Source organism: Anas platyrhynchos, chromosome 7, assembly GCF_047663525.1.
Source record: "Anas platyrhynchos isolate ZD024472 breed Pekin duck chromosome 7, IASCAAS_PekinDuck_T2T, whole genome shotgun sequence".
Lineage (NCBI taxonomy): Eukaryota > Metazoa > Chordata > Aves > Anseriformes > Anatidae > Anas > Anas platyrhynchos.
Genome location: NC_092593.1, coordinates 7,836,675 through 7,851,250, shown reverse-complemented (window position 1 = coordinate 7,851,250; position 14,576 = coordinate 7,836,675). Strand labels below are relative to the sequence as shown.

General features: G+C 70.0%; 2 protein-coding genes across 9 annotated transcripts in view; one reads left to right on the top strand and one right to left on the bottom strand.

Annotated features, from left to right (window-relative positions):
- Positions 1-225: 225 nt before the first annotated feature.
- Positions 226-14,576, top strand: part of TNS1 (tensin 1) — a 49,651-nt gene continuing 35,300 nt past the window's right edge. For 3 of the 8 annotated variants that reach the window (XM_072040630.1, XM_072040636.1, XM_072040629.1), the window contains exons 1-3: positions 226-326; positions 2,352-2,466; positions 3,176-3,213. In XM_072040630.1, coding sequence (XP_071896731.1) covers positions 294-326; positions 2,352-2,466; positions 3,176-3,213 — 186 coding nt within the window. In that variant the 5' untranslated portion in view covers positions 226-293. Of the gene's footprint in view, positions 327-2,351; positions 2,467-3,175; positions 3,214-7,739; positions 8,403-14,576 lie in introns of those variants that run through there. The other 5 variants (XM_072040633.1, XM_072040632.1, XM_072040631.1 and 2 more) reach the window with 3 other exon arrangements.
- LOC140002964 (uncharacterized) lies at positions 8,421-13,905 on the bottom strand (the record flags this gene model as incomplete). The annotated part of the gene is made up of 2 exons (XM_072041213.1): positions 13,842-13,905; positions 8,421-9,409 (listed from the first exon to the last, which is right to left on the bottom strand). Coding segments are annotated over exons 1-2 (1,053 nt in total), but the record flags the coding sequence as incomplete, so codon positions are not given.

The following is a 14,576-nucleotide window of genomic DNA, read 5'->3' as shown; positions in this document are numbered from 1 at the left end:
CCCCCCCGGCCACCTCCACAGCGTTTTTTTGTCTTTTTTTTTTTGGGGGGGGGTCTCCCTGAAGGCGGCTGCCCCCCATACATCCCCCAAAAGCGCCGCTGGGTGCTGCGAGGGGGCTGCGGAGGGTGCGCGCTGCCCCCTTCTCTTTGTCCCCAGGTTGGAAAGGGGGGGAGCTTGGGGGGGGGGGGGCTCGGTCCCGGGTTGGGGGGGTCGGGGGGGGGTCGGGGGCGGTCCGGGCGGGCGGAGCGAGCGGGGCCGGGCTGCGGGCGGTGCGGCGGGGCCGCCGGGGCAGCATGACCGGGCTGTGCCTCTCCTGCCTGCTTTGGGTACGGGGCCGGGGGTACCGCGCACTGGGGGGGGTGGGGGGCGCACGGAGGTGGGGAGAAGCTGGGGGGGGGTTGGTGTTGAACCGGGAACGGCTGTAAAAAAGAGGAGGGGGGCGCGGGGAGTGGGGGGGGGGCGGTGGAGGAGTGGGAGAGGTTTGGGGGAAGTGCTGCGCTGGCACCGGGGTGCCCCCCCCCGAGTATCCCCGGGGGTCTCCGGGGGTGGGGGGAGCCGGGATGGGGCCAAGAGGAGCAGAGGGGGGTGGGGGGGCACCGGACCGGGACGGCTGCAGCAAGGGGGGAGCGGGCGGAGGGGGCTGGGGAGGATGCGGGGGGGACACGGGGCTGGCCGGGGGGGCTCGGTGGGGGTGTGTGGGGCCCCCCCGTTACGCGCAGCCTGGCCCTGTGCTCGAGGCTCCGCTGCGCCGTGGCGCTTGGAGGAAGGGGGGGGGCACTGGTCAAACTGGGAGGTTCTGGTGTGTGCTGGGGGCTCTGCGCCCCCCCCTCCCCATCCAGACCAGTCGGGCTCCGAGGCTCCGGGGGTGCCCGAGGCTCCGGGGCAGCACCCCAAAAATGCCCCCCTCCCACCTCAGCTTTGCAGCCCCAGCCGAAGGGGATGGGGGATGGAGGAGGCGGGTGTCCCCCTTCCCAGGGGGGGGGACATTCCCTCTGCTGTCCCCCCCGCGGCTCTCTGCAGTGCTGGGCAGTGAACCCAGGCGTCCCGGCGCTTGATCCATCTGGCACCTCTCCCTGGGGCCTCATCCAGCCCAGGACACCTGGGTCCCCTTCCAGCCTCCTTGGGTCCCTCTGCCGGATTTGGGGACCCCAGGCTCTCAAGGTGACAGCCCCAGAGGGGCTCAGCCCCCCCCTGTGTGTCCCCCCCCAGCCCCAGAACGGAGCTGGTGCCCGGATCTGGCTGGCGGGGAGCTGGGATCCCATTGTTTCCCGGGACTGGGGGCACCTCCCCGGCGCGGGGACGGCGTTGGCACCGTGACAAGCACAGGGGGGCTCTGTGGGGTGGGAGCAGGGGGGGCTGCGCTTCCCCTGATGAGGATAATTGCCCTTAACGAAGCAGACCCCAGCTCCTGTGCGGGGTCAGGCTGGCGGGGTGGTGGTGGGGGGGTGCGCGTGTTGGAGACGGGCTGGCATCCCCGGGCATCCCTGGGAGCGGGGGGCAAAGCCTCTTCCCGGGGCACCCTGCAGCGGGGAGGCTGCTTTGCATATGCAAATGAGCTCATGGCATCGTTAGGCCTCGCTGTCACCCAGCAACTCTGCAGTGGGAGCCCCTGGGGGGGTGGGGGGGGGGGACACACAACACGGACCTTGGGGGGTTTGGGCACCAAAGGGGACGTTTTGCCCGCAGCCACAGGATCTGGGGCCCCCACCCCTCACTGGGGAAACTGAGGCAGGAGGAGCAAGGTGGGGGGGGGCAGCACGGACACTTCGGGTGCCCTGTGCAGCGCGGCGAGGCGTGCTAGCCCGGGGGGGGGGAGCAGGGTGAAAAGGGGGGGCTGCGGGGCCTCAGCGTAATCCCATTAGTCCTGGCACGGAAAGGCGGATTTGTGGGATCTCACGGCTTCATCACGGCCAGGGGGACCCCCCCTCTCCAAACAGCCGGGGGGCGGTCGGGGTGGGCACCCCCGTGCCAACACTTGTGCACACTTGTGCGCACACAGACGTGCACTTTACACGCACAAACCCGTGCGTCCACGCGTGTGCACACCCACAAGTGGTCCCACGCCGTGCGCGTCTTCATCTCTCCGTGTGCACCCCCGTGCGCGCACACCCCCCGCGTGCGCTCACACGCGTGTGCTCAGCCCCGGTGCGCGCCGCCAGAGGGCGGCAGAGACTCTTTATAGGGCCCGGGGGGTGTCGCAGCCCCCCCCCCGGCACCGGTGGGGCGCGGGGAAGGCGCAATTGGGGTGCCCTGGGGGGGCGTCAGTGTCCCTACCCGGAGGGGAGCTGAGGCAGGGCGAGGGAGCGGGGGTCTCCCCAACTTGCTGATGTGTCCCCGTGTGTCCCCCCCAGCCCCAGGACCTGGAGGCCCCCCCGGCGCACGCCTTCAAGATGACGAGCTTCAAGAAGGTGAAGGCGTGCGGGATCTGCCGGCAGGCCATCACGCGCCAGGGCAGCACCTGCCGAGGTGAGCGGACACCACCCCGCACGTGTGGGCACGGGCACGCTCACGGCCCCGCTGCCTGCTCCTCCCTTCGCTTTCCTGGTGGCCGCTGTCCCCCCCCCCGGTGAGGCCGGGGCGCCCGGTGGGACACGCGGTGACGTGTCCCCTCGCACGTGTGTGGTGACGCCGAGCCCCGTGCGAGGGGCGGCGGGAGGAAACGCTCCCGGCCGCGGGAACAATGCGCCTTCCTGTGTTCCCTGCGCTGCAGGAAACCATCCCGGGGGGGACGGGGTCTTGGGAGGGGGCCGTGCAGCCGCGGCCACGCTGCGCGGGGACCCTGGCATCCCCTTGGGGTGGCGCACCGGGGTGCGCCTGGTGTTGCCCCACTGATGGGTTGGCGTCCTGCACGGAGACTCGCAGTGCGTGTGCACAGCTGCGTGGGTGTGCAAGAGCTCACAAGCAGAGTTGGCACCACGCGCTCTCCATCCGTGCCCCCTACCTCCAGGCACCGCGGTGCGCACAGGCACACGCGCCCCCGGCACGTTGGCACCACGGGGGGGGACGTGTCCCGCGTGTGGGGCGCACGGGGGCAGGGTTTGTGCATCTCTGCGGGTGCACCCGCAGTCCTGGGGTGCTGGTGTGGTCCGTGCCCCCTCGTGGGTGCGACCCTGTGTGTGGGGTCACCACGGGCTGCCCCCACGTGTCCCCTCTAACGCCCTCTCCCCTCCCGCAGGCTGCAAGCTCTCCTGCCACACCAAGTGCCAAGCCAAGGTAAGGCTGGTCCCCTTTTGTCCAGGGGGGGGTCTGGGGGCTTAAGCAGGGGTTTTGGGATCCACGCCGGCCATCCCCAACCAGTTGGGCACCCGGATTGCTGCCTGCTCACGGCGGCACCGCTGTCACCAGTGCCAAAGCGGCAGCGTGCCACCCTGCTGCCCGTGCCTGCCCTGCCATCGGGGCTGGGTTTTGGGCTGCGCATTCCCGAGCCCCCGGGGAGGGCCGGGTGCCAGGCGGCTCCGGGGCTGGCATCTCTGGCGGGAAGAGGCTGGCGCGCCCCGGGCGGGCAGCGTGGGCTGGGACGTGCCTGTGCCCGTGCCTGTGCCCGTGCCCGTGCCCGGCTGGGCAGGGAGGGAGAGGATCAGCTCTGGAGCCCCGAGGCGGCCGTGCCAGGGGCCGGGCACGCGTGGCGCTTCGCAGCGTGCCGCGGTGTGGGTGGTGCTGGAGCAGCCCTGGCACCACGCCGGGGGCTCAAGGGGCTGCAGGGGAACCTTTGGGATGCGCCCGGCACCCCAGATCCCGAGCGGGCAGGGTAGAGGTGGCTGGGAGGCTGGGCAGGGCTGTGCCACCCTGTGGGGACCCTGTGACAATCCGGGGGATCCCGCGTCACCCCGGGGACCCTCTGCCAAGCGCCCCGGGGCTGAGCTGGGGGAGGCAGCGTGCCCTGGTGATGGGGAGAGGGAATGGGGATGCCGACAACACGGCACGCGGTGGCGGGGAGCGTCTGGCAGCGTTTACAGGCGGGAGGAAGCGTCTGGTGGGGATTCTCCGCTGTCTGCTATGGGGTTGCGCACCCGCAGGGCGTTGCACCCAGGGCGCTGGCTCGGTGCGTGAGGGAAGCCCGCTGCAGTCGGTCGGCCTCCCTCACCCTTCCCACGCTCGTCGGGGGCTGGAGCTTCCCCCTGCCGCGGGGGTGCTGCTGGGGTGGGGGGGTGCGTGCGTGGGGCCGGGGCCGGGGGCCTTCTCCGCAGCTCCGCTGGGCCAGCGCCCAGGGAGGGGCTGCTGCGGCCAGGCCAGCAGCCAGCGGGCTCACGCCAGCTCGTTCCTTTAGGGTCTCCAGGGAGGGAGCGGGTGGGGAGGGGGTGAAAACGGCCTCGGGTCCACCTGAAGCCCCTCGCCTTTAACCCCTGCGCCCCCTGGATGCTTGGGGAGTGGGGAAACTGGATCCCCCCCCCCGAGGTGCTTGGTGCTGTTCACCCCAACGCTTCCTCCTGCTGCCCTGGAGATGCTGCTGAGCTCGTGCCCCCCTCCCCGGCTGCTCCTGTCCCATTCGTGTCCCCTCCCTGTGGTTTCCCCAAGGGACCTGCCCCGAGCCCTCCCGCAGCCCCCTGCCAGCACCGCTGGATTCCTCCTGGCCCCATCTGGGGAAAAACCCCACGTAAAAGCCCCAAATGGACGGGCTCCGGTGGGAAGGGGGATGCGGAGGTGCTGGTGGCACCGAGGGGGACGTGGGGATGGCGAAGTGGCCGTGCCCCCGCGGTGGCAGGCGAGGCTGGCGGGGTGCCCGCAGCCCGTGGGCGGCACTGGGGGGGCCGGGGCAGACGCACAGACATCATCTGGGAAGCACGAAGCCGTTCCCATGCCCATGTAAGGCCCTTCTCGCGCCCGGCCCCTCCGCTCGGGGATTTTTCCTTGCTTAGCAAACCTTCCCCCCTCGGTCTGAGGGGGACGGACGGACGGACACCGGCGTGCGCTCGAGCCCCCCAGCCTTCCTCCTCCATCCCTCGCTGTGCCAGGGTCCTCAGCCCAAAGTTGGGGGGGCTGCAGCTTCCTTTGAAAAATGGGGAAACTGAGTCACGGGGGGTGGCCGGGCACGTGTGAGCCCCCGGGGTGCGTGGGCAGGTCCTGTCCTCACTCCCGAGCTGTGGTGCAGAGGTGGGGGCCCCATCCCGTGGGTCCCACCCTGCCAGGGTGGTGCTGCTGGGGGCGACCCCAAGGTGCTGGGTGCAGGGGGGGCCGCGCGTGCTCCCGGATTTCAGCCCCGGGGACATGCTGGGGGCCGGATCCATCCCCTGCTGGCCCCGTTCCAGGCTCGGCTTGGTTGCCAAAGTGCCCCCCACGATGGGGTCGGGGAGGGGGGGGGTTTGTCCATCATTAAACCGGGCGCTGGAGCGGGGCCAGGGCGGTGCAGCGAGGTGTGTCCTGGCCACAGCGATCGCTCCCGGTGCCCGCGGCACCTCCTGTGCCCCCGCACGGGGACGGGGTCCTGGGCTGCGGGAGGGGGGGACGCGGCGGGGACGCATCCGGGCAGCCTGGATTTGGGGTGCTGGGTGCTGTTTGGGGCACGGCCGGGCCCTGTGGCTGTGCCAGGCAGGGGGGACACGGGGAGGGGACAGCAGTGACCCCGCTGCGGCACACGGCTGTCCTGCTGGCCTGCCCCCAGCCCCGTGCCTCGGGCTGGGCGTCCCGTCCCCGTCCCCGATGCCCCCCGTTAAAAGCCACCCTGCCTCCGGGACAGATAATTAGCAACACCCATGGTCTCCACAACACAGCACGGGGGAGGAATGCGGCAGGAATGTGTCCTTGGCCCTGGCACGGGCCCAGCCGGGGTGCGGGACAGGGGGCTGCAGGGGGGGCAGCCCTGCCCGGCCGCTGTGCCAGCTGGTGTTGATGCAGCGGGTCCTGGAGGGGGGTTTGGGTTGTGTTGTTTTTTTTTTCCTTCTTCTTCTTTTTTTTTTTTTTCTCTTTCCTTTTTCCCCTTCTTTACGTCACCGCCGAAATATTCAGCCTCTGTCTCAGCTCTGGGGGGGGGGGGTCGGTGGAGCTGGGGCCCGTCCTGCACCCTCCGGGTGCTGAGCCCGCCCGCGCTCAGGGCAGGGGGGAGCGCGGGGAGGCTCCCCCCCAGGGCTGGTCCCCACGTCCCCTTCCTTCTGCCACCCTGGGGGTGGGTGGGGATGCTCCTCCCGGGCTGGGTGCGCTCCGGGATGGCTGTTTTGGGATAGGGATGGCTGTTTTGGGATGGGGATGGCTGGTTTGGGATGGGGATGGCTGTTTTGGGATGCGCAGGAGCTGGTTCAGGTGGGGTCCGTCACCGGGCCCAGGTTTCCCTGGGGGGGTTCCGTGAGGCCACCGGAGACACTGGGCCGCCTGCTGGACCCGTCCCCCTGTCCCGTGTTGGCTCCGGGATGTTTTTGGTGGCTGGCGGGGGTCTGAGTTCAGCGACACTTTAAGGACTCGAGTGGCTGCGCCCTGTGAAGGGGACGCGTCAGCTCCCCAAGGGACAGCTCCGTCGCCTCCCTGGGGACAGCTCCTGCAGGCAGGGGACAGGGACGAGCTGTCAGTGCCCTCCGCTCACCCCCTGGATTGCCGATCCTTTCCCATCTGGCCCCAGCTCTTCCCACACTGGGCTTTCCCAGGGCCTGGGAGCTGCCCCGGGGCCGTGTCCTGGGGAGCCGAGATTTGTGCCGGGTCCAGCTCCGTGCCCAGCTCCTGGGCTGGGGGCGTTCGTTGTTCCCCTGCCCCATTTCTGCTGGAAAGCCCCCAGCCCCCCGAGCCCTCCGTGGGCACGCAGCCGCCCCGTGCCTCGGTTTCCTCACGTGCCGGGGGCTTGCTCCACGCTTTCTAGGAGCACCGGGTGCAGGTGCCAGCAGCGGCTGCGTGGGGCTGAGGAGGAGCGGCCCCGGTGTGGCGCAGGGGATGCGATCAGCGGGATGCTCGGGTTGGACGTGGAAGGCTGTGGCTGGCTCCTGCCCCACGCCGCTGGCCCTGGGGGGAGAAGGGCGAGCCCCTCGCTGCCATCCCATCCCAACCCACCCCATCCCACCCCATCCCACCCCCTGGCTCCAGGCAGAGCCAGCCCTGGAGTTTTTTTGGCTGGGCCCGCGGCGCGAGGACGGAAACGCAAACAGGAACGGGGAGGTGTTGGGCGAGAAAATGTCAACAGTGCCGGGCCCGGCGGCTGGCTCGTGGCCCCCCCGGCCTGTTTGCCTTTCTGTGGGCTCGCCCCCGGCCCCGCTGCGGCCGGGGTTTCCTTACACCACGGCCCCTCTGCGCCCCGGTGTCCTGGCACTGACCACTTGCTCGCATGCCGCTGCCGGTGCCCGCGGGCAGGGCTGGGGCTGAGCTCCGAGGAGGAGGAGGAGGAGGAGGCTGGAGGGAGGTGGGAGGAAGGCCAGGGGGACGTTGGGTGTGCCCCGGTTTTGGGACAGGCCAGTGGGGGGGCTGGCAGGGTGTCATGTGCCACGGGACAGCGCCGGCAGCCAGGGCTTCCCCATCCTTTTTTTGGCTTTTTTGGGGGCAAAGCTTCGCTGCCCCCGCTCCGGCACCAGCGGGGTACCCAAGAGCCATTTTTCGGGCATGCAGGGTGGGGGACCGAGCTGTCCCCTGTTTGGGGGGGCCAAACAGAAAAGCCCCAAGCCGAGCCCCATGCCCGTGCCCCTGCCACCCCCCTGCCAAGGGCACGGGGACGCCGCCGGCGTCACATGGGGCGATAAGGCCCCGACCCCGCCACCCGCCCGGGGCCCCTTGGCACGGGGACGTGCGAGGCGCTGGGCTGGGCTGCTCGGGGAGGGGGGCAAAATTTGGATTTGGGGGTCTGGGGGGGTGTGTCCCCCTTCGCCAGCGCCCCTCGCCCCGGGGCCCGGCTCCCGGTTGCCTTTAAGGGCGTTTTTGGGGGAGGCGAGGGGAGCGGGGCTGGGCGTGTGCGTCCGACTTGGAGCGCGCCGGAGAGAGGGAAGAGGAGAAGAAAGAGAGGGAGAAGGGAGAGGAGGGAGGGGAGCGGTGGAAAAAAGCCACCCGGGACCCCCCCGTCCTCCCCCAAGGCCGGGGGCCGGCGCCCCAGGGCCCCCCCCAGCAGCCTTGGGGGTACGGAGGGGCGAGGAGGGGGGGGCTGCAGGGACCCCCTCCCCGGCTCCCCTCCATCGCCGGGGTCCTGCCTGCGGGGAGCGAAACCCTTGGGCTCTCCCCCCCCTTTTTCCCTCCCCTCCCTCCTCCCTCCCTCCTTCCTTCCTTCCTTCTCCGGGCTTGTCCCGGGGAGGGAGGGGGGCTCTGCCTGCAGTCCGCCTTCACGCCTGCCCGCCCGGGCGACGCTGGGCTCCCGCCTGCCCCCGGCCCCCCCCTCCCTCCCCCGTAAACCCCCCCCCCCCAGCCACCCCCAGAGCCCCCCGGCCAGGTGAGGCTGCGCTGCCGTCCCCCTCGGATGTAGGCAGGCGAGACCCCGGATGGATTTCGGGAGCGTCATGAACCAGGTACAGCTGGGTGCCACGGCACACGGGGGTCCTTGCCCCCCCCTCTTCCTCCCCCAAAACCCCATTAGGGGGACAAACGCTGCGCGGGGCGGCATCTCCTGGGGGTGTGTGGGGGGGTCCAAGCGTGACAGCCGTGCGGGGAGGGTGCTGCGTGGCTGGGGGACCCCCTCCTGCGCCCCCCTGCACACTCCAGGTTTGGGGACGCTGCTGGGGGTCGGTGCCCGGAGGGGGTCCCGCAGGGGGTGGGGGGCTCGGAGGGGGCAACGCGGGGAGCAGCGTCAAGGGAGGGGGCCAGGGAGGGGGTGCAGGGTGTGGGGGGTCCATCCCGGACACCCCGTGCCCCCTCTCCACGGACGCAGGAGTGGGGGGGGCCTGGCAGCCGTGTCCCCTCACTGGGGGGGTCACGGGGTGGGCTGCGTGTGTGTGGGGACAGCCCCGCAGCTCAGGGGTTAATCCCCCTCCCCGTCCTCCTGCGGGACCGTCAATGGTTAAACCCCGGGTTAATGAGTGGTGAGGGGCCTTGGGGAGAGGGGGGGGGACACCACAGTGGCCTCCTGGCCCCCCCCTCCCACCCCGACGCCGCCCGGGCACGCAGAGGGTTAAATTCGCCAGGGCAGGTCCCGGCGGCGCAGATGTTTTTGGGCTGTGTTCCTGGGAGAGGAAACGGCTGAGCGAGGCATCAGCCGTTTTGTTTTTAAGGGGAAAACAACAAAAAAAAAAAAAAGGAGAACTGCGCAGCCCCGTGCGGGGGCCGGGGTCCGTCCCTGGGTGTCCCCCCCGGCTGTGGGTGGTGGGGACAGAGCCGGCAGGGGGGCGGCGGTGGCTGCGTCCCCTGGGTGCTCGTGGAGGGTGCTGGGGTGCGCTTGGGTTTGGGGACGCGTTTTGGGGAGCCAGGGGGTACCCGAGCACGCGCCCCGTGCCCCTGCAGCGAGGTGACACGGAGAGGGCTGCGCTGTCCCTGCTGGGGCACGGCGTTGCCGGCGGCCCCCTGCTCGTCCCACACCTCCCTGGTCAATGCCACCCCCGTGGTGGCACCCCCGGGGGACACGAGCCCCCGGTCTCCGCTTTGGAGCCTCCCTAGGGCAGCCTCTCCGCGGGCCCCCGCGCCAGGAAGGGCAGGGCTGGCGGTGACGCTTCGTGGGGCCCCGCTCCTCGGGGCTGTGCTCGCCCGTGTCACAGAGTTTTGGGGTCCTGAGCCCCACCCGGGGCCTCACCCCAAACGCTGAGGGCCGGTGGCTCTGTTTGCACCCCGGTTTGTTGGGGGGAGCAGAGCCAGAGGGTTCGCCTGGTGCCACCCTCCCGCTGGCTTTGCTGTGCCCCGTGGCCAGCCTCGTGCGCCCTGTCCCCGTGGCACCCCAAAACGGTGGCGCCTGTGTCCCCTCAGCCCCCTGCCACCCCCGCAGGAGCGGGGCAGAGCCCCCCAGGTGGCGCAGGAGGGGACAGTTTGGGCACGGGGATCGCGGCCCCACGGGGACCGGGGGTACCCCCGCTGCCAGTCCCACGTGGGGATCCACTCAGCGACCAATCCTGTGCCGGGATCCCTGCCTTGGCCAATCCCATCTGAGTATCGGGGATCCAACCGATGCCACGGGGGGGGATCCACGTGCCGACAGCGAGGATCCACTCGCAGACCAATCCCTGCAAGAATCCACTCGCTGGCCAATCCCGCACGAGGACCTCTCCATCCCAGTCGATCCCTGGGGCCGATCGGGGTCCCCAGGGGGGGACGAGAGCCCTGGGATCCCCCCGCCCCGGTGGCTGGAGCAGGGCGCAGTGACCCCGCTCCTATCCGGGGTCCCCATTCCGGGGCAGGTGGCACCCTGGGGACGGGCATCCCTGCGCCCACGGGTGGCAGCACCCACGGGTGGCAGCACCCACGGGTGGTGGCCAGGCCGGGAGAGCGGCCACGGGACGGGCGCTGGGGCCGCAGCCAGGCAGGCGCTGGCCTGGCGGGGCGGCCGGTGCCGAAACGTTGCCTTTTTAGGTGCTGGAGCACAGCACGGCCCTACCCGTGGCCGGCCCCGTGCCGAGCCCGGCGCCCGCAGGAGGAGGCAGAGCAGGGCCGGCCCCGCTCTGGGGCACGCCGAGGTGCCCTTGCCGTGCTGCCGACCCCAAAGAGCCCTTTTGCATCCCAAGAATGTCCAAGGGCACGGCTTCTCCTCCTTCTCCCAGTCCGGCCGCTGCAACCCTTGGGCCGATTGCTCGAAGCCCTTCGGAGCCAGGAGCTGCCCTTATTTGGGTTAAACCCAGCTATTTTGGTTCAATGGAAACCAGCCGGAGTTGGAGGCCCCGCAACTTTCCCGCGCGTCCCCTTCCCGGCTCAGCCTGACAAGTGACACGCCACCGGGAGCCCTTGGGGCTGCCACCCTCCCTGCCCCTATTGCCACCTTCCTGGTGGGCCACCGGGGCAGGGGCCATCCCGGCCAGGCTCGGCACCGTGGGGCGGCTGCGCGGCGTCCCGGCAGCTCTCCGCTGCCTTCCCTTACATGGTCCCCTCGGCTTTGCTGCCCCGAGCCACCGCGCTGCCAGGGGACGAGGACTTGTTGCCACGAGGGTGTTTACGGGGCCAGCGCTCGGAGGTGTTTGTTGGAAATAGCAGGGAGGAGGTGGGAGGGGAGGGATCCTGCGCTGGTGCTGGGCAGGGAACCGCGTGCCGGGCGCACGGCCCCGCCGTGAGCTTAACCAGGCACCCGCGTGTCACCGGGGTGGCTGGAGGCCTCCGGCTGTAGCAGGGCAGCTGGGGATGTCCCCGGGCTGTGCCGCGGTGCCACGGCTCTTGGAGCACTGCGGGTGCTGTTGGAAATCAGTGCTGACCCCAAGGAAGGGCGCTGCTGGGGTTATGGGGGTTTGGGGTGGCTGTGGTGGGGTGCTTGGGGACGGCGTCCCCTTGCCTTCGCCCTGCCCCGGGGTTGGTGCTCATCCTTCCCCTGTGGTTGGGTATGGGGTGAATCCTTTCTGTTCCTGAGCCCTCCTTGTGGCTCTTCTGGGGTTTTAGTGGCCTGAATCAAGGAGGCGTGCAAGGGAGAAATAGGAGCGGGGCGTGCGGGTGCTGCAAGGGGTTCGCCCTGCAGCGAGCCTCCGGGCTGGGGATCGGAGGAGAGCACTTCCCTCCCCGGGTACCGCCAGCATCTCTTGTGCAACGGCTGCAGGGACACGGTGACGCCCAGCCCGTGGCCTCTGCCCTGCTCTGGGAGCGCCTCGGGGCCGGGCACGTGGCGGGGCTGTGGCTCTGGGAAGGGGATGCTCGGAGCAAAGCCTGGGAGCAGCGGGACCTCTGCGCTCCGGCGTCCGCCCAGCTCCTGACTCACCCCCAGCTCCTGACTCATCCCGGCCAAACTGGGGCTCCCGGCACGTCCTGCCCGCAGCCAGCGGCTTTGCAGGACACAGCTGAGGGGCAGAAACCCGAAAAGCAGCCGAGCACTTGCCGTGCTGGGGCGCTGAGCCCCGTTTTTCGGGATCCCCCCGCAAGCGGCTGGGTGCGGGCGCCCCGAGGCTGGCACAACGGGGTGCCCGCAGCGCACCGAGCCTGGGCAGGGTGGGGCTGGGCCGAGGGGGGGAGCGTGGCTGGAAACATGCCGTCCTCCCGCGGGGGACTTGTTGCATAAACAGGAGATCGGCTGCGGCGGCGAGAAACGCACGCTGTGAAATTTGGGGTGGGAGCAGGGAGCGGGCAGGTGGCCGGAGGGGCGCTGAGCCCCGGGGTCGCTCCCCTTCGGATGTGGGGGTGCCACCGCTCTCAGCCTTGTCCTTTCGGGGAGGTGATGCACAGCTGGGACGTGGGGTGGCACACAGCTCAGGTGACCGTCCTAGGGGGACAGAGGTCCCCTGCGGGGTGACACGGCGCTGGGTGCAAGGGGGGAGCTGGGGTGACTCCTCTCCACGCATCCTCTGGTGCCACCCCGGTGGTGTTCTGTGGGACAGTGACTGAGCCACTGAGTCACTGAGTCACCGTCCTCTTTGGCAACTGCACGTCCCACCCTCTGCCCAGCTCTTGTGGCTTCACGGGAGGGGATCGTCCTCCCCATGGCCCCGGGGGAGGCCATGTGTCTCCCCTCTGAGTGTCTCCACCGTGCCAGGGAGCGCACCGGGTGCGCGCTGGCTCCCGCCGCTGCTCCTGGCACCGCAAGGGTCAGCACCGGCCCGGATATCAGACGGCTCGGGCTTGTTTATCAGAGCTCCTGGGGAAGGGAAAAACAAAAACCGCCACCCAAAGGAAGGGATATGCGTCAGCGATGGGCCTGTGTAACCCACCGGCAGCTGGGAGGGCTGTGCCACGGGCCGAGGGCCAGTGCTTGCCCGGCCCCGGGAGCAACAGCGCAGCATCCTCGCGTCCCGCAGCCCAGCCAGGGGACCCCCGGAGTCACCGTGGGTGTTTGCTGTGTGCTGGATGTCCCAGGGGCGTGAAGTTTCTGCAGATGTTGTGCCAGCAGGCGGCTGGATGCAGGGGGAGCCCCTTGGCACCCTCCAAGTGCAGGATGTGCTCCGTGCCCAACCCTTTACGAGGCATCAGGGAGCCCCCACGGGCCGTGTTGGAGAAACTTGGGCTGGGCTTCACCTTCGAGGAGAGGCCGGGGTCTCACGGCGGGGACCCTTTGGAAGGGCTGCGACCTGGGGGGGCGCAGGGCTTGGGGGTGGGCGGCCACCCCGCTGCGCCTCGTTCCTCGCATTCCTGGGCAGGGCTGCCGGGCGGAGGGGTCGTGGCGGCGGGAGCCGGGCAGCAGGAATGCAAACACCGGCAAGGGGGGGGGAGAAGAAAGGCGGCTGTGTCTGCTGCAGCCCGGCAAACCTGGCCGGGGGGTGCACGAGACCCCCTGCCTTATCCCCCAAACCCCGGCAGCAGGGGACGTGGGGGTCCCTGGGGATGGCGGTGGCCCCGTCACCTGCGTGGTCCCCGAGCGTTTCCCTTCGTCTCACGGGCGCAGGGGCAGGACAGGCAGCGAGGGGCAGGGGGATGAGGGGACGGGTGCAGGGCTCGCCGTTGCCAAGCCCGGCTGAAAGCTCAGCCCCTTGCTCGCAGCCCCGCTGCCACCAGCTGGGGTGCCTCGGGGACAGGAGGGATGCTGCTGTGCCGCTGGGTCGGGAGCTCGGCTTCCCAAGGAAGGGCTGTGCTGCCCGGCTCGGGGGCTGCTCTCTTCTCCTTGAACCCGAGAGCTCGTTTTAGCCAAGCTGGAGAGGGGCAGAAACTTAAAATGGTGTTGGGCTCCTGCCGGCCTCCTAAAACTGCCTTTCTGGGATGAGAGAGAGACAGGCGGTGTTGGTGCCTCCTGTGAATGGGAGGAGAGGTGCCGGCTGAGCACAACCCCATATTAGTCATCGGAGAATCCACCGGGGCAGGGAATTATGACCACGGACACCCCCCGAAGCTTCTGCAGCTGAAGGAGCATCTGGAGCCTGAAAGCTTGGCGCGGAAACCAGAGGGCGGGTGGGCACGCGCCCTACCTGTCCTCAGCGCCCTTGTGTCCCGTGGCGGGGGGAGCGGAGCGGCTCCCCCTGTTCCCCCCATCGTTAGCCTCAGGAATTGGGGTTCTGGGGGTGCCGGGGTGTGGGGGAACCTGTGTGAGCATCCCTTTGGGGGGGCGGGTGTGGGGCGCAGCGTGGGGCGCAGCGCGGCCCCGTGCCGGCCCCGTCCGCGGCGGCTCGCTGCCGGAGAACATTCCAGGGAGGCTGGCGTGGGGCCAGCGCCGCGGGGCAGGGAAAGGGGCCTTTTATGGAAGCGTTTCTGCATTAGAATAAAATCATAATAATAATGCGCAGGGGAAGGGAGCGGGAGGAGGAGGAGGAGGAGGAGGAACCCCCGAACAAAACACGAAGGCGGGACGGGAACGGTCCGGCGGCTGGAGAGGGAGGGGGCACCTTTAGGATCTGGCTGCTCACAGCGGGGTTTTGCCCCAAACGTGCTTTTTGCAGCCCGTGGCAAGGGAGGAAGAGTGGGGTGCAAGGGGTCCCCGTGCCGTGGTGCTTGGGGACCAGCCCCGGTGTGGTGTTGGGCGTCAGAGCTCAGCACCTCGAGGCATCAGTGCCTGGGACAGGGCAGGGGGTGGCTTAATGGGGTCACTGCTCCCTGGGGACACATGTTGGGAGTATAGGGGACGAGCTGCCCCGAATCGCAGCCTCCCACCACCACCAGCATCCCCAGTCCTCCACGGGGCTGCAGCAGCTCCTGGTGCTGCTCCC